Source organism: Equus asinus, chromosome 1 (genome assembly GCF_041296235.1).
Source record: "Equus asinus isolate D_3611 breed Donkey chromosome 1, EquAss-T2T_v2, whole genome shotgun sequence".
NCBI lineage: Eukaryota > Metazoa > Chordata > Mammalia > Perissodactyla > Equidae > Equus > Equus asinus.
The window spans coordinates 207,467,037-207,488,110 of NC_091790.1; the positions used below are offsets into that span (position 1 = coordinate 207,467,037).

General features: G+C 51.0%; 1 protein-coding gene across 1 annotated transcript in view; it reads left to right on the top strand.

Annotated features, from left to right (window-relative positions):
* The window catches only part of UBE3C (ubiquitin protein ligase E3C), a 123,711-nt gene extending 115,737 nt beyond the window's left edge, over window positions 1-7,974 (top strand). The window contains exon 23 of the mRNA XM_044765653.2: window positions 6,399-7,974. Coding sequence (XP_044621588.1) covers window positions 6,399-6,569 — 171 coding nt within the window. The 3' untranslated portion in view covers window positions 6,570-7,974. The remainder of the gene's footprint in view (window positions 1-6,398) is intronic.
* Window positions 7,975-21,074: the final 13,100 nt, after the last annotated feature.

Consider the following 21,074-nt stretch of genomic DNA (forward strand, 5'->3'; position numbering starts at 1 on the left):
AATACAACATCCCAATAAGTGCCATCAGAACTAGAGCAATAAATTAGAAAAATGGGAAAGAGGTGTGCATACGTGCAGTGATTCTGTTTTTTGCAGGAGATAAATCATTGACACTGTTAGGTTTTGGAAGCAGTGAATAAGATGACATGGACATCAGTCTATTAGTGGACAGTATGATTCAGTGATGTTAGTAGAACTGAAATCACTTCTCTGTCTTCCATGTTATCAGAGGAAGGAAATAGGCATGCAAAACAAGACGAGCAGAACCAGCTATGTTTGTCAGATATGGAAAACAAAGTTAACATTCAGAATCATAAAGTAGAAAACATCAAAGTGAGAGAAGGCTAAACTGTGGCAACGGTGAATGTACATGGAATAAATTCATCTGTTAAAGAAAAAGACTTTTAGACTAGGCCAAAAAAACCTCTGCTGTGTACAAGCAACACACCTAAACAAAGGGATTCAGAAAGATTTAGTGATGCTTCTGGCTTGGTGTATAATCGCCCTGCCCCCAAAAGAAATGCATGGATCCACGTCATAGTTTTAAGTCCTGGCCCACATAACCAGGTAGGAAAATGGGCCTCCATGAGTCTAATGAAGATCAGGCAACAGCCTGAAAGAAGCACGTCTTTGCTTTTTGGTTCCTCTTGGGCATATAGTGAAGTCTGGAAATCTTACCATGTTGGGATCTAAAGAGCAAGAAGAATGCAGGTGAAATGTGCAAACGGCACGACTAAATGGAGCTAATAAAAGGTTTTTCAGCAGAACAATTTTTATTGTGTAATAATATAAACAGTTGTATAAATTCAATTCTTATAAAGATTTTAATATCATTAGGTAATTTTATCAGTAACATTTATTATGAGAGACAGGGCTTCTAGTATCTTCCAGTTTCAAAGCAACACCAAATCTAGAAGTAAGAAAACTAAGCATCTAGTTTCAAGAAGGGAAATTTGGAGGACCGAAAGCCCATCAAAAGTGAGTGGCAGACGCTGAGATTTCCGCCAGCAGCTAGCTGGTTAGTTAAAGCCAGTGATGAGCGCCACAGGAGAAAGCACGGCTCTTGCTGGAGGGGAAGCTTCCAGATGTCCGACATCCAGCGGAGGAGCTGGTGTGAAGGGCCGTCTAGAGGCGCTGCGAACTGGCCTTCCTTTAGCGGTCCAGAGCTTGTGCCGCCTCCCCGTGGGAGTGCACAGCTGTGGAGGGATGGAAAAGTTGTGGGGTTTCAGTAGTTTTCAAAGTCTGAAATAGAATTATAGTGAAGATTCTCTTGTCCCCTCTTGATGATCCCCATACAATCATAATTGAGGTATCATTTTACCATGAAAAATACTTTTTTGGAAGCCATGAGACAATCTTCCTAGTTTAGATTTTTTTCAATGATCTAAAATCTATTAAAGGTGAAGTTTAATTGTTTTCAAATGTTTTTGCAGTTGTCATAAGTTAGACTCCAAATTTGGAAAAAAAGTCACCTTAATATTTCTGCTTTCCAGTTAGCTCAGTATGCCTGAGTGAAAGGGCTGACCAAGTTCAGCTCTAATGACGAGAGTCTGTGCATGGAAGTGCTATAAACAGCAGTGGCAGGCGGGCATCACGTCAAAGTTAGGAGACTCCTCGGTGCCAGATGACTGGAGAAGAATAGTGTCTGCTAAAGCTAATTAAAGCTTAATATGTTTAATGAATGTGATTGTTACAGACAAAAAAATCATTAAAGTGCTGTAGAGAATTGTTAAGTTGCCATCAGGCCACGTAATAAATTGATGATTTTTCTCACTCTGAATTAATGCAAATTCCCGTTGTACTCTAATTATGCACGAAATGGTGCCCTTGACTCAGAATTTCAATGAAGAACTTCATTTTTTTTTTTTTTACTTTTAAGACTCCAGTAGGAAATTCAGTTAGCATTATGAAAGAAATATTAAAAATGTGGCATTTAACTGCAAAATATATTTCAAGCTTTCCATTTACCCAATTACTTCACCATTTACCCGCACTCACTGACCCTGCCTTCAGAGGTTCTTTTTGTTTCAAAAGTGTGATATTTTTATTTTATCAAGCATTTGAGAAAATCATTGCCCTCAAAATGCTGAAGAATAAATGTATTAAATGTTGTTTGTGTTTCTCTTTTGGTTCTTGTTCTGACATTTTTTATGAGACATTAAAAGTAGATATAAACTATAATTAGAAAAAAAGGCTGATTTTCAGCACATATTACATGCCACATGTATTGTTTAAATGAAGTTTGTATTTCAAGCAGAGAAGCGTACATAGGTGGATGCTAAGAAGTGTGTAAGCCCTGTATTCAGCATTCTGTGGGCTGTGCTCCGACTCAGCTTACCCACATCAGAACCACGTGCTGAACTCAACACAGGGGAACCAGAGTCCACCTGAGATGCATCTTGGGCCAGTTGGGTGCCTGTCACACTTGGTGACCTGGCACAGGTGCTTCCAAGTCTCCTGTCAGAATAAGAATGTTGCTCCAGTTGTATTCTTGATTTTCCACTACAGTGGTTAGTAGGAATTATTTTTTATATTGTTTGATTTTTTCTCCTTATAACAAAATTAATGTTTTTATTATAGAAAATTGGAAATTGTGTTTAAGTAAAACGAAAAAATACCTATAATCTCTCCCATTCTAACCATTATCATGTTTTTACGTGTTTTGTGTTTTTACGTGAATGTGTTTGTATCTATATGTGGGCATGTTTTTACGTAGATATACATAATTTTTAAATATAAGCTGTATCATGTGTTCAGTTTTATAGGCTGCTTTTTTCACTCAACATTATGTCAGGATCATTTTCCCTCATATTAAATAGTCTTTGAAATATTTTTAATAAACTTCCTGATGTCCTGTCATGTGAGTTTACCACAGTTTACTTACTGTTCTTTATTGGTTGTTTACAACTGTTTCTTCTTTATGATGCTGCACACATATTTGTACATAAATTGTTATCTGCATCTCTCATTATCTCCCTAGGATGCAGTCCTAGAAGTAGAGGTCGTGGTCAGAGGATGTGTTGTGTGTACACTCCTGATTCATGCTGCCAGGCCCGCCTCACAAAGAGTTAGGCCAGGCTACACCTTGAAGAGGAGGGCTCAGAGAAGGCATTAGCAGGCATCATTGTCAGCAGGGACTGTTGACTAGATTTGCCTTTACACTGGTATTCGGAGCCTCTGTCCTCTTGTCACAGCTCCAAGGAGGAAGTATGTTACAGTTTAGAGGGCTCCGAGCTGGAGGTGAAACCCGCCTGGCTCTGGCTCCTAACCAGGGGCCTGCTGGGCTGCCATTTTGCTTTTCTGGGCCCATGCTCTACAGAGCCAAAGTGAGGGAGTTAGGTCTCTGAGATCCCGTAGTAATGGAGGGCAAACCCACGCAGGCCTGAGAGCTAGCAGATTAAGGCTTTCTGGATGAAGACAGTCCCCACGTCGTGTGTTCCTGTTGGAAGGGAACATATAAATCACATCTTGTATCTAAAGACATTTGTGTATAAGAGAAAGATACAGTCACTGGTTATTTGTAACCATCAAGGGACTGACATTTCCATGGATCTCACGTGCTCGGTCTGCATTTGTCAGTACCTAGCATTTAGGAATTGAGCCTCAGGTCCATTTGCACAAGTATGAAATGCCTTAAGCACATGGTTATTCATTATTTGTAAACAGTTAGAAACAACATAAGTGTCCATCAATAAATTGTGCTGCATATGGCCAATGGGATACCACGCAGCCTCAAAAGGGAATGAGGACACTGGATTGATACAGAAAGATCACAAAGACATTATCAAGTGAAAAATTATGGAGGTAGAGAACAGTGTATGTGATGTGCGAACGTGTTTTTTTTTGTTAGGGGAGGGAGAAAATCTTTTCTTGTCTCTACATTAAATCTCTGTGGGAAGGTACTTACGACACCCATAGCGTTGATTGCTCATGGGAGGGGCCCAGGCAGCTGGGATGTAGGGATGAGAATTCTTATACTGTACCTTAGAAAATTAACCAGACTGTTGTTATCATGTCTAAAAATAACCATGAGTGCTCCTGCACAAGCAGGCCACCGTCCACACGTTGTGTTCGTTTGCTGCGTCTCTTGAATCTTTTCTCATCTGTACATCCGCTCCCTCTTCTGTTGTGCCTTGTAAGTTAGTTAATACAGGCACTGGGTTGCCGCTTTGTATATCTCGTAAACTGCTGGGTAGAGGTTTCGACAGCTTCTAGACTTGAATCTTCCTTTTTGGCAATAACGTTGTATAGATGACGCCATGTACTACATATTTTCTTACTTCGACATCGAGGACCCAGCGTCTGAGAGTCATCTGTCTGAGATGCCAGGATTGATCAGGTGTTGTCAGCCTGATCCATCTATTATGGAATTCTCAACACGCTGCCCTCTAATGATTGTAGTAGTCACTGATAGTCAGTGCCTAGATCCATTCTTGAATGTGGTTATAAGACAGCCATATTCCAGTTATATCATTTCCTAGCCAAAATCTTCTATCAAGCAACATTTTATTTTCCTCATCAACTATTTGGTTACCCTGAGGACTGTTTATGAAGAAGAAAGAGAGTCTTGATTGTTCTTTATTTACCAGTTTTCAGAATATTGAGTGGGTTGACTAGCATCTTCTAAAGGCAACTACTGCATTTTGGTACCCTTTTATTATTAGGAGCTCATGGGCTTTACCATTTGACGTATGTCAATCCATTGCAGTTACTCTCTCTGATCTTCGGAGTGCCCCCTCTGTAGGCAAGGGGAATGCCTTCACAGGGCTCATGTGTCTTTTTACTGTAACCCCAGTGGTTTGGGGCAGCTTTCTTGCTTGGGGGTATGACAAGGTCATAACATTATTGTGTACGTTTCCTGGCCCACACCTGGAAATCAGGTATTTTCCCAAGGAGCCCTGGTTCCTTTCATTGAGAAGTGAGTCTGTAGCGACCAGGCCCTGGGTGCTTGGCGCTCACTGTCACAGGTGCTCCTTTTTTCCAGGCCTCTTCAGTGGACAGAGCCAGGAGATAGGTGGTTTTTTTCCCTAAGAGAAAAATCCATTACAGGTTCAAACTGATAGCTCCAGTTCAAATTTAGGCTTATAAGGTTTTTGTTTTTTTGATTTTATATTTGGATCTCTTTTTACCAGTGATAGTCTTGGTTCCTGTTAGTTCATTTGCTTGATCTCATAATAAGTTCTAGGATCCTACAATAAATTGTATTTGGTTGTATAATGGTTATATGTAGTACCATAATGGTTTTATTTTCTTTTCTTTTATTTTAAAGATTGGCACCTGAGCTAATATCTGTTGCCAGTCTTTTTTCTTCTTTTCCCCAAAGCCCCCCGGTACATAGTTGTATATTCCAGTCGTAGGTCCATCTGGCTCTGCTGTGTGAGACGCCACCACAGCACGACCTAGTGACTGGTGCCATGTCTGCTCCTGGGATCTAAACGTGAAACCTTGCACTGCTGAAGGAGCACGCGAACTTCACCACTCGGCCACAGTGCCAGCCCCCATAATGGTTTGAGAACAATACCGATAATTTATTATGTTTCTGAAAACACTTTAAGATTTCTTTGCAATTCTAAAACATGAGAACTAATTCCTCTCTGTGTGATTAAGCCACCAATAAACAGGTTCATTTGTTTCATTTTGTTTTCAATATTTAGAGATTGCTTTTTTTCTCCCCTTTTGCCTGAATTTGTTTTATGGTTTTCGTTCTGTCCACATGAGTGTTGAGTCCAGTCCACAAGATGCAGTCGCTTTGGAGAAGGCTGGCTTACTCCTGTCCCTCCCTGGGGGACAGCTTCTGTATTTCCCATGTTTTAAATATAAGCAAACAGGTATATATATTCAACTCTCTACCTTTGTACCTTTTTGAATTTTGAGCACATTTTTAAAAGACTGAAAAACAAAACCTTTGGAGGCCCTATTCACTGAAAAGGTTTTTCATGAGTGAATATTGTTCTTTATTCCTTTTTATGTGTGAAGCACAGTACACAGTATTTGGTATAATTTAGAGCTAAATCTTGAGTGTAATAAAAAAGCAAATGTCCTTTTAAAAATGCGATTGTAGGGGGCTGGCCCCGTGGCCAAGTGGTTAAGTTCGCGTGCTCTGCTTCAGCGGCCCAGGGTTTCACTGGTTCAGATCCTGGGCGCGGACATGGCACCGCTCGTCAGGCCATGCTGAGGTGGTGTCCCACATGCCACAACTAGAAGGACCCACAACTAAAATATACACAACTACGTACCACGGGGCTTTTGGAGAGAAAGGAAAAATAAAATCTTTAAAAAAAAAGTGATTGTAATGATAACTTTTTACTGTTTGAAGCCAGCAAGTTTTGCATGCTTTTAGAAATTCGTGTGAGGCCGTGCTTGTTAAAGCTGTGTGCTGCACGCCGGCTGTCTTTCAGGAGCTGTATCCTGCGTTCTGCATTCACAACGGAGGCTCCGACCTCGAGCGGCTCCCCACAGCCAGCACCTGCATGAACCTGCTGAAGCTCCCTGAGTTTTACGACGAGACACTTCTGCGAAGTAAACTGCTCTACGCTATTGAATGTGCTGCTGGCTTTGAGCTGAGCTGAGCTGAGACTGGACCTGACCTTCTGCAGAGGAACTCCCGGTGCTTCCGTCGTCAGCAGCAGCTGCCGGGCCGCGAGGATGCTCACGCTGGACTCGCACGGCTCCCAAGCTCCCCGCTTTCCGTCAGCTCCCCTCCAGGTTTCAGTGCTTTATTCAGTCACGGTCACTCACTTAGGTGGACGTTGCTTTTTAGAGAACTTAAAATAACAAACCTTATGTGCCACGTGGCTAATTTAGTAATTTGCCAAGAAGAGCACAGTTTTAAGACTAGTGGCAACTCAGTGAAATTAACCAAAGAGGAAGCTTTGGCTTTGCTGGTGGGTTCGGGCCCTTCTCGAGCTGGCGGGGCTCCTGGGAGAGGCAGCGTGCTGCTCGTGGGCTCAGCCTGGCGCAGTCTGCACACAGGGTCCAAGGGTGCAGAGCCTGCTCTCAGGGCCCCTGCTTCTCGTGCGGTTGAATTGTTTACAGGCCTCCTTGTTAAAACGAAAGGCATTTGTTTTTCCTGCTGCCTTTGCCCAAAGTGGTTAGGTTTGGAAAATAGATAACAATGATAATATTTTATTTGTGCTTTTCAAGCCATTTCCCCATATGGGACTAGCATGCTTATTTTCGATATACCATTGACCTGCATCATGATGGTTTGGATATTACTGTGTGTGGATGTGTGTGAGGTGGGTCCTTGCTTCTTTCTCCATTTCTGTCTCCTCTTTGTGCCTGGAGAGCTTTCGGGGGAGGCTGCAGGTCTCCGTCCAGGCCCCGTGGCATGTGTGACCTATGGTGACTGATGGCTTAGGGGGACAGACCCTGCAGCATCCAGTCGAGTCACTTGAACCAAAGTGGCGGGCTGCTCCTCTGCACTGCAGCCCGCTGTGGCCGGCCCTTGCAGGCCGCCTGCCCTGCCCACCCCCGGGCGGCGGCAGCCAGTCTTCCTAGAGATTTGGGGTAAGTCGCCACGCTTCTGCACCCTCTGCTTCCTCAATGGTGCTGCTTTGAAGGGAGACAGGACAGTCCCCAAACGCTTGTCCGGGGAGGAGTGTTGGTAATTCTGTCAGAATAAGGCACTTTAGCAGGACCTGACTTGTTGCTGGGTGATTTCAGTTTCTGAACACGGGGAGCGTTTCAGAGCCTCGGCCATGGGAGCGGTGGCCCTGTGCCGAGGCGCAGAGCAGTCGGGTCCTGCCCTGCCTCCTCACGTCCAGTGTCGCACTGTCACTGGCGCGCTGTGGGCTGTCCTGTTGAGTTGACCAGAATTAGCAATATACTTTTAAATGCGGGGAAACTGAATGACACTTTTAAGACAATGACCATTATCAAAACAAAATGTATAATTTCTTAATTTGAATAATAAATTAAGTGTTTAAATGCTCTTTGTAGTCTTGATATACAGAAATAAAATAATTAGGGTTCGTCCTTTGTTTTATTTTTATTTTAGGTGATTTTATGTTGAATGTTCTCTATCTTCTTTACTTTTTAGTTAATTTGTATATTTTATTAGCATTATTTTGGAAATGGAATATCTGAGACTAAAGAGAAATGGGCAGTTACACTTACTTGGTTTTCTTTCGAGCTTATTTATTTATTTGTGTGTTCTAATGGCTAAATATTTGCATTAAATTTTTTTCCCAAGATCGTGTTGGAGTCATACCCCAAATCATTGTGATTAGTTCTCTGCTGCCCTAGGAAAATCACAGTTTCTAAATATTAACTAGTTGTATGACAGGCGTTTAAATGTTAACAGTTAACACAGTGAAACAAGAGCCTGTGATTGGTCACCATCCAGGGCACCAGACAGGAGGGCCTGTCCTCCAGACTGTGCTGAGAGGGGCTCTGGGAAGGCTGGCCTGCCCCAGCCTGTCCCAGCCTGTCCTGCTGTGTGCTGGGGCAGGCGTGCTCCGTGGCTGCAGACGACGGCCAGGGCTCTCCTGGGCGTGGACGTCCCTTCCCAGGGCTCTCCATACATTGTTGAGAAAAATTGTACTTAAAAGAAGATTCTCCTTTTTTCTTTGTTTTCTTGGCCTTTTTTTATGTTCTGTTCTACTTTCTGGTTCTTATTGCTGGTAACTTTGGGAGGTCACTGCAGGTGTTTCTCACAAGTGTGTGAACTGGTGGCCATCCCTCCCGGAAGCTCTGCTTAGATTCCGTCCTGGGGAGGGATGGTGCTCTTCCACTGAGGGACTTGAGGGGGTGCGGTCCGCGGATTCCGTCAGCACTCGACCAGTCACAGCAAACCGGGGACACGAGCTCCAGGGTTTGGCTGCACAGCTTGCTGAAGTCTAGGGGGAGGTCTGTTAGAGAAAATTTGTATTGTGTAGTCTCGTTAGGTTCCTGCGGCTGCCAGAACAGCGACCACACCCAGGGCGACAGGAGCAACAGCGTCGGTCTCCCACAGTGCTGGAGGCCAAAGTCGCAGCCACGGCATCAGAGACCCTCTCCCTCTGGGGAGGACCTGGTCTCTGCCTCCTCCAGCTTCTGGTGGCTGTGCGCGCTCCTTGGCTTGTGGCCACATCACCCCAGTCCCTGCCTCCCTGGGCACATGGCCGCCTCTTCTGTCTGTCACATCGTCCCGTGCGTTTCTCCTTTAGGGTGCTTGTCCTTTGGACCTAGGCCCCCCGTTACCCAGGGTGACCTCGTCTCAACAGCCTGAACTTAATTACACCTGCAAAGACCCTTCTTCCGAATAAGGTGGAATTCGCAGGTTCCAGGGAGTAGGACGTGGCTGTCTTTGGGGGTCACCATTCAACCCACTGCATCTGTTATTTTTTATTAAGAGGCAGAGTTTGCCACTGCATCGGAAAACCAGGGCCAGTGTTAGACGTGCCGTTTAACTTGAAAGTTGGGAACTTGTGGTTCTGGCTGGGCTGGGGCCGTGCAGCCTTGAGAAGTCTCTGCTTCACCCTCACTAAGATGAGGGGCCCTCAGGATGCATGCTCCCTGAACCTGACTGAAGATGATCTGTTCCCTGGGGGTGGGGTTCATAAGCCTGCATTTAAAGTGTCCCGGGGGCCGGCCCCGTGGCCGAGTGGTTAAGTTCGCGCGCTCCACTGCGGCAGTCCAGGGTTTCGCTGGTTCGGATCCTGGGCGCAGACATGGTACCTCTCTCCAGGCCACAACGAGGCAGTGTCCCACATGCCACAACGAGAAGGACCTGCAACTAACATATACAACTATGTACTAGGGGGGATTTGGGGAGAAAAAGCATTAAAAAAAAAAAAAAAGATTGGCAACAGTTGTTAGCTCAGGTGCCAGTCTTTAAGAAAAAAATAAAATAAATAAAGTGTCCCGGACAGTCCTTCCCAGGCAAGGGTTGGAAAACATATCTCCAAACTCCTCTTCAGAGACTAAGAATTTGTGGCGGGTGGGGGGGGGTGCTGTAGAGGGTCCCAGCCAACGCGTGTGGACTCCATGTCTCCTGTCCTGGGAGGCCGCAGTCCCCTCTGCAGCTGGGGCTGGGCAGGGCTAGGAGCTGCAGCGCCCCATCCAGGGATCCGTCGGGAAGGGCCGGGGGCAGGGCCTGCCTGCGGTGCCCCCCACCCCATCCTGCTGCAGGCGCCAGGAGAGGTGCCTGCCAGCCAGCCTGCTGTGTCCCAAGCCAGAGCAGCCCAAACGGCTTGTGTCTCCAGCAGAGGAACTTCCCTCACTTCTCCCCTGGGCTCTGGAGTCAGCATCTCAAATCGTGAGTCCAAGACTCATCTGCTGAGCCCCCTCCCCGGCCCCAAACCCTTGGCTCATCCTCCACACCTGTCATTCGCTCCTGGTACACTGCAGTGCACATGCTGTCGGCCCTGCCCTCGGAATGTAGCCCATGTCTGACGGCTCTTTGCTGCTTTCTCTGCCACCTCCCCATCCCAAGCCATCCTCTCAGATGCGCCTGGATTGGCGCTGACCTTCCAAGTGTTCGCCCTGCCTCTATCCTTGCTCACCTTCAGTCTGTTTCCAACTCAGACAAAGGGAATCCTTGATTGTAAGTCAGTCCGTGCCGCTGCTCTGGGCAGGACTTCTGGTGTCTCTATCTCAGGAAGAGCCCAGTCCTGAGTGATTCACCCCCACACTTTCCCTCTTGCTAACTGGGCCCCACTGGCTGTCCCGATTTCCTTCCCTGGCCTCAGGGCCTTTGTGCCCACTCCCTTTGCTCAGAAAGCTCTTCCCACAGATGCTCAGGTGGCTTGCTCCCTTGATGTCACGTGTCCTCACCACTGTGTTAAAAGTTGCAACCTCTCTGTCCCCAGCATGTCCTGTCCCCTTCCTTATTTATATCTCTGGCCTTTTTTTCGTCATGCATGTTGTTCCTTCTGGTTTCTTTTACCAATATTCCAGTGTTTAATCATCTGAATTTCAACATAAATGACAAAGTTTAATTAGAAATACTCCATTACTTACAAGTGTAGCCTTCTTAAAAATTAACTTTTTTCTTAATTTCAGGTGTACATCATCATGTTTCGATTCCTGTGTAGATTATATCATGTTCACCACCCAAAGACTAATTGCCATGCATCACCACACTCGTAACCACCAATCTAATCTCTCTCTGTTTGTTGTTTTTATCTTCTACTTATGAATGAGATCCTGCAGTATCTGACTTTCTCCCTCTGGCTTATTTCACTCGGCATAATGCCCTCAAGTTCTGTCCGTGTTGTCACACATGGCAAGATTTCATCCTTTTTGATGGCTGAGTAGTACTCCATTGAGTATATACACCACATCTCCTTTATCAGTTTGTCCCTTGATGGGCACCTAGGTGGTTTTCTGTGGCACTGGTTTCTGATATGTATTTCACTCATTTATTGTTTTCTCTGCCCCCTCCCCCACTAGAATGTAAGTGTCATTCGGATAGGAGTCTAGTAAACACTGTGTGCCAAGGGCCTAGAGTAATGCCAGCACACAGTAGGTGCTAGACAGCTATTTGTTGAATGAATGGATTTGCTTCATCTGTGAAGAAAGGTTTTTCTAACCAAGAAAAATTTCAAGTCAACGCCGGTACAAACTTTCAGATTCTGAATCACTGGGCCCCGATTAGAACCCCTGGGCCCCTCCCCTTTGATGGGCCCTTTACTTCTGCGGTTCTCTCGTTTGACGCCTACAAACTCAGCGAGAGGGGGCTTCACCCCCCCCCCCCCCCCCCAGTCCCTGGGTACCGCCATCGTCCGCGTGCTCCTGGACTGTGAGCGGGCTCCGCCTAGTGGTGGTGGGCGAGAGCCCGCAGTCTCGGGCCGTCTCTGGCCTCCCTGCCTGCGGGACTGACCCCAGGTTCTGTCAGTGAAGCCCCCTGCCTGCTACGTCCCAGAGCCAGGGGCTTGTCAGGGTCGACGGGATTGTCCTCCTTGTGTGTTCAACACGAAGCGGCCATTAAAATGGTCGGATAAAAAGCAAGGCTTGTAACAAAAGCTTTAAATAAAGTTTAAAATCCCATTGCCTTAATTCTTCAAAATGTTACACCTATGTGTAGCACATGAGCTAGCAATTCCACTTGTAGGTTTATATCCAAGAAATGAAAACATGTCCACACAAAACTGGCACATGGACTTTTTTTCCTTTTTAAAGCTTCTCAATTTTATTTTTTATTTTTTCCTTAAATGTTGGCACCTGAGCTAACATCAGTTGCCAAGCTTCTCTTTTTTTTTTTCTTCCCTCATCTCCCCAAAGCCCCCAGTACATAGTTGTATATTGTAGTTGTAGGTCCTTGTGGTTGTGCTGTGTGGGACGCCGCCTCTGCATGGCCTGATGAGCGGTGCTAGGTCTGCGCCCAGGGTCTGAGCTGGCGAAACCCCGGGCTGCCGAAGCAGAGTGTGCAAACGGCCATCGGGCTGGCCCCTGTACACAGAGCTTTGTAGCAAAGTTATTCATAATAGTCAAAAGGTGAGGAAAACCCAAATGGCCATCAACTGATGGATGAATAAATAAGTAGTTTTTTGGACATGATAAAACCACAGGCAACAGGGGCCAGCCCCGTGGCCTGCTGGTTAAGTTCACGTGCTCTCTGCTTCGGCAGCCCAGGGTTTGATCTTCACCAGTTCAGATCCTGGGCACGGACATGGCATGGCTCGTCAAGCCATGCTGAGGCGGCATCCCACATGCCCCAACTGAAAATACACAACTATGTACCAGGGGCTTTGGGGAGAAAAGGGAAAAAGTAAAATCTTTAAATAAATAAAAAGCACAGGCAACAAAAACAGGTGGGACTACATGTAACTAAAAAGCTTCTGCACAGCAGAGGAAACTCAACAACATGGAAAGGTAACCTACAGAATGGGAGGAAATATGTGCAAACAACACATCTGATAGGGAATTAAAATCCAAAATATATAAGGGACTCCACAGCAAAAACAACCAGATGAAGAAATGGACATGGCAGCCGGCCCAGTGGTAGAGCAGTTAAGTTTGTGTGCTTCACTATGGCGGTCCGGGGTTTGCCAGTTCGGATCCAGGGCACAGACCTACACACCGCCCATCAAGCGGTGCTGTGGCAGCACCCCACTTATAAAGTAGAGGAACATTGGGGCAGCCCTGTGGCCAAGTGGTTAAGTTCGCGTGCTCCGCTTTGGTGGCCCAGGGTTTCACAGGTTCAAATCTTGGGCACAGACATGGCACCACTCATCAGGCCACATTGAGGCAGTGTCCCACATGCCACAACTAGAAGGACCCACAACTAAAAATACACAACTGTGTACCGGGGGGCTTTGGAGAGAAAAAGGAAAAATAAAACCTTTAAATAAGTAAATAAATAAATGAAATAGAGGAACATTCGCACAGATGTTAGCTCAGGGCTAATCTTTCTCACACACACAAAGTGGATAAGGACGGGAATAGACGTGTTTCTGAAGAAGACATACAGATGGCCGATGGGCACATGAAAAGGTGCTCAACTTCCCTATTCATCAGGGAGAGGCAAGTCAAAGCCACAATGAGATACCACCTCACACCTTGTCAGGATGCCTATCATCAAAAGAAGACAGAGAACAAGCATTGGAGAGGGTGTGGAGAGAAAGGAACCCTCATTCCCTGTTGGTGGGAATGTAAACTGGTGCAGCCACTATGGAAAACAGTTTGGAAGTTCCTCAAAAAATTAAAAATAGAACTACCAGCAATCCCACTTCTGGGTATTTCTCCGAAGGAAATGAAATCAGGATCTTAAAGATACCTGCCCCGCATGCTCACTGCAGCATGTTCATAGTCATCAAGACGTGGGAACAGCCTGAGGGTCCATGATGGAGGAGTGGACAAAGAAGATGTGATAGATAGATGCACGGATAGATGGATAGATATAGACAATGGAATATTACTCAGCTATAAAAAAGAAGGAAATCCTGCCATTTGTGACAACCTGGGTGAACCTGGAGGACATCATGCTAGGTGAAATAGAGAAAGAAATACTGCAGCATCTCCTTTGTATGTGCAATCTAAAAAAGCTGGACTCATAGAACCAGAGAGCAGAGCGGTGGTTGCCAGGGCTGGGGGGTGGGAAAAAGGGGGAGATGTTGACAAAGGTACAAGCTTGCAGTTCTAAGAGGAATAGTTCTGAGTTCATGCACAGCGTGCAGGCTGTGGCTGACAGTACAGTCTTAGAGCCCTGAAACTTGCTAAGAGGGGATCTTAAGTGTCCTCACCATACACACAAGAAAAGGCAACTGTGTGGTGATGGATGGGTTAATGAGCTTGATTTGGTCATCGTTTCACACTGTGTGTATCAAACCATCACTTGTGCATCTTAAAAAATCAGGTTGTACAAACTGTATACAATTCTAGTCAATCATACCTCAATGAAGCTGGAAAACATAAAATGAAACAAAATAATAAAATTGCCTTCAAACTGTGCCTCGGGCCTGCAGGGACCTGTGTGGTCTTCAGGGGATTTCCAATGACCTGGCTCCTCATGAGGTCATGCCTTCCCCATCTGCACAGGTGGCAAGCGTGAGAGTTTCTGAATGGTTTGTTTTGTTAGTCACGTATTGTTTAAGTAATGTGAACACTGGATCCTTAAAGCAAGGAGCCTAAAAAATTCCAGCGTTAAATACAAGTTACTGAACCTAAAAATAATGATTACACAAATCTGTCTCAGGAGGCTGTGCCCCAGCTCTCTACGTTGCTTTCATCTGGGCAAAACGTCTGTTTAGCTGATTGGCACGTTTTCTTTTTTTTCCTTTTAAATAGACTTTACTTTTTAGAGCAGTTTTAGGTTCACAGAAAAATGGAGCCCAAAGCATATTTAACATCCAGAACAACACCAATAGGAGCGAGTCCAGCGGAGACTGAGTCCATCTGGACTTTCACTTGACACACCCACTTCTCTGACGTCTTGCAGCCACAGCCAGGGTCCCAAAGGAGGCGACGCTGCGTCTGTCCTCCCGCTGGCTCCACAGACATGCCAAGCTGTCCCAGGCCTCCCGCCAGCCAAGTGCCCCTGCCGGGACCCTGACCTCTGACCGCCGGTCACTCCCTCCTCCCCACCTGTCCTTCCCTTGGTCTCGGTGACACCCTGGCTTGGGTGGGTCAGGGGACCCCTCCGTCCCCTGCCGTATCACCCGGCCACTTGGTGGGGCTGTCCTGCAGGGCTGGCTCGAGGCCCTCTTCTCTCCGCCCCCTCTCTGTCCTGTGCCTGGTGGTCCCAGTGTCCCGTCCACACAGTCGCCTCACACACGTGGGTCTGCAGCTCGGGCCTCCCCTTCACGCCCACCTTCCTTTCTGCGTACCTGGCACCCCTCCTGAAAGCCTCAAGGCTGCTGCAGAGTCAGTGTTCCCCAAACCAAACTCAGCTCTCCCCTCCCACGTGCTCCCCCGCCCCCCGGAGGGTCCTCACTCCCCCAGAGCGAGCCTTAGCCCGAGCCCGGCCCATGTTCCCACGGCAGACGCCTCGCCCTCTCCTCTCCTGCTCCTTCTGTATCTGGAAGTCACTCTCCTCTGTCTGTGCCCACTGGCCTGGGGCTCCATCGGGACAGCCGTGCCCACACTCAGCACAACGCCTGGTATGCGGCAGACACAGACTTCTGCGAGGAGAGGAGACAGGTGGGAGCGGGGTGGGAGTGAGAGAAACAAGACTGTGAAATAAGTGTTGAGAGATTCATATTTTACATTTTTACGGGTCAAACAAACGGTAAGTGTCGTATTTCACCTTGAAAGGTCACTGTGAAGAGGCCCCGGGTGGTCTGGGTGCGTAATTCCGTAGTTTTATAGACCAGATGGACTGGTTTCCTGGTGTCTGAGTGTCCCAGACTCCACCTCCAGGACGGGGCCTCCAGGGTGCCTCCTTCCCTCCCTCCCCCGAGTCATGACCACACATGACTTGTCTCCCCTTTCCCACCATGCCATCGTCCCCAAGACCACCTCGGGCTGGGCGATTTGCCAGGACTCACAGAACCACAGAAGGTGCTCTCCTCCTGGCTCGGTTTCTTACGTGGGGGGCTGCAGGGGGCATCAGCCCGAGGAAGGGGCGTGGCCCAGGGTACTGGCGGGACCAGAGCCTGCTTCCAGGGGTCCCTCCCAGGGGGCCACACCGACTGTGCTTGCTTCTCCCAGCAATGGCAAGGGAGTGCCGCCCCCTAGGAAGCACCAGAGCCCCAGTGTCCATCGGTTTACCGGGGTCAGTCGCATAGGCACGCAGCACCCCACAGCTGACCTTTCTTGAGCAGCCTGCAGCCCCTCAGACAGCAAACTGGAGCCGCGTGGCCCAACACCCCAGGCAGTGGAGACAGCGCCTTCCACCCCAGGGTGGGCACACACTCCGGCCAGGCCTCGGGCCAAAGGCACAAAAACTCCACCGACAGAACCCCGCAAAGCGGCGGGTTTCTCCAGCCCCCAAGACCATTAGAAGAGCAACGTTTGCAGGCCGCCTGCCTCCCGAAGGCGCCTAAGGCTGCACACCCACCATCCAGGCCAGGGCCTCTGTGAGCCCAAATCCCGGAAACACCACGGGGGCGACCGGACCCTCATGACAGAGTTTAGGGAGGTCTGGAGCAGGCATGCTGGTAACACATCACAGCTGGCAGACAAGGGAGGGGCCTGACTCCACAGCTGGCAGACAAGAGAGGGGCCTGACTCCACGGCTGGTAGGAGAGAGGCGGGGACCTTGACTCACAGGTTTGCTGATTGGAGTCACGATGTAAATACTCCCACTCTGACCATTTTCAAGCTGCCAACGTGACATCATGCAGCTCCCAAAGTTCCTGAAGAAGGAAGGTCCCTCACGAGCCCGTGCTTGCTGGCTGCGGCCCTCGCCCAGGTCTGGGAGAGGCGCCTCCAACGCGCGACCTCACCAGGGCTGGTGGCGCGGGGCGCACGCGGGGCGCAAGCGGGGCACAGGGGAGCAGAGAGGAAGGAGGGCCCTGGGAGCGGCCTTCAAGGACGTGCGGGGTTTCCTGAGCAGGGAGGAGGAGAGGGCCCGCCTGGAGGAGACGGGAGGTGCAGACCCGGGCCGGGTTCTGCCGGGCAGGAGTCTGGGGGCGAACAGGAGGGCGAGGAGAGGCTCCCCGGGTGACTGGAACCCACCGTGAGAGCCAGGGCGATGGGCTCGCCTCCGCGAGAGGCCCTCGTGGGCCCCAGGTGTCCGAGCGGAGAGCCAGTCCACTGCGCTTCGCGGAGGTCGGCGCCTCCGGCGTGTAACCCGGATCCGGGAGACCCGCCGCTCACGGTGACTGTCCACCCTCCGCGAGGGACGCTCTGGTCACCACGGCGGCCTGCTGCGGATCCGGGTCCAGGCCGGCACAACAGCTGGGCATGGAAAGGGGCCGAAAGCAGCTCCTGGCAACCGAGCGGAAGGGGCTCTGGAGGGAGGGGGCGACCTCAGGAGCCCCGCGGAGTCACGCCCGCTCTGTCCGCGTCCGACACTCCTCGGGAGGACTTCGGCCTGTCTCCGGGGAGACGCCCGCCCCAAGCTGATCGCCTGCGGCCAGAGGGCTGGGCACAGCCCCCAGAAAGCTGCCGGAACCCCCACTGGGTCTCGCCCGCGCGGAGGGGGCCAACGCCCAGCGCCGCCCACCAGGCCCACGGACCTGACGGCAGGGGCTGCGGAGCCCACCGAGGGGGCAGGGCGGGCAGCCCACCGGGGGCTGGCAGGCAGGACCAGGCCCCGCCAGCACCCACGGTGCACGGTGGCTTCCCCAGGCCGGCGCGGCGCGGGGGCAGCAGGCAGAGGTGGAAGTGGGGTCGTCACCGACAAAGACACGACAAGAGCAGCACCACCGCCAGTGCCAGCACGGAGGGCAGCTGGGAGTGCCCCGGGGGTCGCCCGGGACGCGGCCGCAGCCTCGTGCTCCGGAGGCCGTGGGCTCAGACGAGGCAGGCACCCGCGCTCCCGAGCTCCGGGGCGGATCTCCACCTGCACCCGCGTCCCCAGGCCCGAGGGAGGGGGCCCGACTCCTCGGCCTCACAGGGAACAGGGGCTCCAGGAGAAGCGGGGCTAACCAGGATGGGGACGGCTCTGCGCCAGAGCTGGGGCTCGACGGACCCAGGCGAATCCGTCCCAGAGGACGCCGCCCCGCGCTGTCTGCCGAGCGCGAGGGGCAGGAGACCCCAAAGGCGGGCGCGCGGGCCGGTCCCGCACACACGGGCCTGAATTCCCCGGAGCGGGCAGGAAGCCCCGCTTACGTGCGAGCCGCGGGGAAGGAACACTGCGGCCGGGGCACGCTGTCCCCGCTGCTCCGGCCCCGGGGCCTCCCGAGCTGTCCGCCCGGACGGAGCCTTTGGGGACCCGCAGCGGCCGGAGCTGAGCCGCCGGCCTGGGTGGACGCACCGCCCTTCCGAATGAGGCCGGCAGAGGGCGCCGGGGCCGCACACAGCGCGAGACAGGCGCGCGCACTCAGAGGCACGCACACGTATACAGACATGCACGCCCACATGCACACATGCACATATACACACACTCACATGCACACGTGTACACACAGTCACACAGGTCCCCCACGGTTTACACCTGCTCCCAGGAACCAGCCTGGACTGGGAGGGAGGGTGGAGAAGCCCCTCCCAGGAGGCGGGATGCTCTGGCAGATCCTGGTCCTGCTCCTGGTCCTGCTCTGGGAGAGCAGAGGAGCTGGGTAGGGAGGCTGCCGGCAGACTTGTGGGGTGGACGGCCTGTGGCCAGGCTCACGGGAGGCTGGACTAGGGGCTCTGACAGGCCCATCTCAAGGCTGGCCTTCTCCTAAGGTTTGGGACAACCTTATCAACAAAGGTTTGCATCTCCTTTATAGGTCTTTTCAGAAGGAATGGGCCAGGTCCCTCCTCTGCCCTGTGTACCCGAACGGGCCTCACGGCCTGGTGCCCAGACGTCCTCGCCCTCCCTCCCTCTTGGGTCCAGGTCCCCAGAGGGACCCGCCCAGGCTGAGGGTCAGGTGCCCGTCCTGGAGCAGCTGCTGCGGCACAGTGTATCTGGCAGAGTCTGTGTCCGAGCACAGGGCACTCAGGCGCCCTGGACTGTGGGTCCTCGCTGTCCTGGCCCAGCTGGACCTCTGCCATGTGATCCACAGCACGGAATGGCCTGCCTGTGCATGCGTCAGGACCCCACTGAATGGGGGATCACAGCAGATGCTTTGTACCAAGTAAAGGACAAGGAAACAGGCCCAGGGCTCAAGTCTCCTGTCCCCTTGCCGTCCTCACCCCTCGTTTCCCGGCTCCCTGGGGTACGGGGCTCAGGAGGGGAAGGGCAGGGCCCCTCCATTGGCCCCACCACACTGCACCCTGGGAACCAGCCCCTCCTTCTCGGAAAGGACCCACCCTATGAACACGGACCCACATTCACAGAGGAAAGTCTCCATTTTCTGTGTCGTATCATTACAAAGACCACGTCGTGAAGCAAACAGCATAGACGAAGGCCGCTCCCCACGTGGACTGATGAGGTGGGAACTGACTCGGCTCACTCGCCAGAATTGCTCTCCGAGTTCAAAGAACAGCTGCTGTTGCTCAGTCGTTCCAGAAAGTGGTGTCCCTCCAGGGCAGAGGCCGCCCCCATCCGGGGCTGGGACCACCCCCATCCAGGGCTGGGAACACCCTCATCCAGCACAGGACCAGCCCATCCCAGGTCCATAGCCCACCTGTGTTGTGGTCTGCACAGAAATGGAAAGCCAGGATCTGTAATATGTACTCAGCATCTTGACAGGGTAATCTCATATCTTTGAGTTTTTTTGTTTCATTTTTCTAGTAATTTGTGTTCGTTGTATTTTTTGCAATTCATTGAACAGTTACACAGCCTGATCCCGCCCCCTGCCCAGCTCGCCAGCTGGTGGTGGCCCCCAGGAACATTCGGTGACTGACCTCTCCTGAAGGAGGTGTCTGCAGGGCTGGACTTGCTCCACGTGGGGACAACTGGAGTAGTTTATTCTGAAAAGATGAGGGACGAAGATGCTCCTGTAGCCCCATTGCCACTCACCAAGAGCCCTGGGCTGCGTGCTCGTGTCACCTCGGGGGAGGGAGAAGAGACAGAACATTTCGCTTTGGGGGACGTGTGAAGCAATAGGAAATGTATCTATTGGTCTCTGTCCCCGGGCCTGGCACAGGGCTCTCGGATCCCTTGGAATTTCCTAGGTGATCGGAGCGTCTTTTTTTCTATTGAGGCGACTCTGGCTGGGCTCCTGGACAGGGGCTGTCACCAGAAAGACCATCAGCCTCCGTCCCACAGGGAGCAGAGAGGGCTGGAGACGAGTTAACCATCAACATGCCCACCTGATGAAGCCGCCATTGAAATCCCAGAAGTCCGGGGTTCAGGGAGCTCCTGGCTGGTGAACATTCGCATGTGGGGCCGGTGCTCCCCGGCTCCATGGGGACAGAAGCACCTAAGCTCAGGGCCCCCAGGCCTCCCCCATGTGCCCCCTCACCTGACCGTTCCTCTGTGTCCTGTATTATGTAAGAAACTGGCACTCGTGTTCTCCTGAGTTCTGTGAGCCCTTCTAGCAAATGAGCAACCCCAGGAGGGGTCATGGGAACCTCTGATTTATAGCTGGTGGGTCAGAGGCGCAGGTGACAAAGTGGACTTTCGACTGGCGTCTGAAACAGGTGATAGACTTGTGGGACTGAGCCCTCAGCCTGTGGGGTCTGTGCTAAGTCCAGGCACTGTCAGAGTGGGTTGTAGGGCACCCAGCTGGGGTGCAGAGGGCCGCTTGATGTGGGAAGACCCCACAGCTGACAGCAGTGTGGCGATGAGGCCGTGGAGAGACAGCCAAGGAGATCCAGCGTGTGTCTCCCATGCGGGACCCCAGACCGAGGGCCACAGACCCTTGGGCAGAGGTTTGGGGCCTCTCCCCCAGGGAGAGACTGTTGTCATTTGGCCCCAACAGGCCTGGGGGTGCCCAGGTCTGGGGATGTGACTGCAGACAGGGCTGCAGGGAGAGACTCTCGTCCTGGGAGCGCACACCCAGGGCATCCAGAGTGGAGGGAGCAGGATGGGGGCCCAGGGAGCACCCACCCAGGGCGCCTGGACCCAGGGAGGCAGGCAGACCACACCTGGGACCAGGTGGCCTGGCCCCATCGAGACCCCAGAGGCCGACAGGGTCTGAAGAGGCTGCCTTTCCTGCGGCCCAACTCCAGCCAGG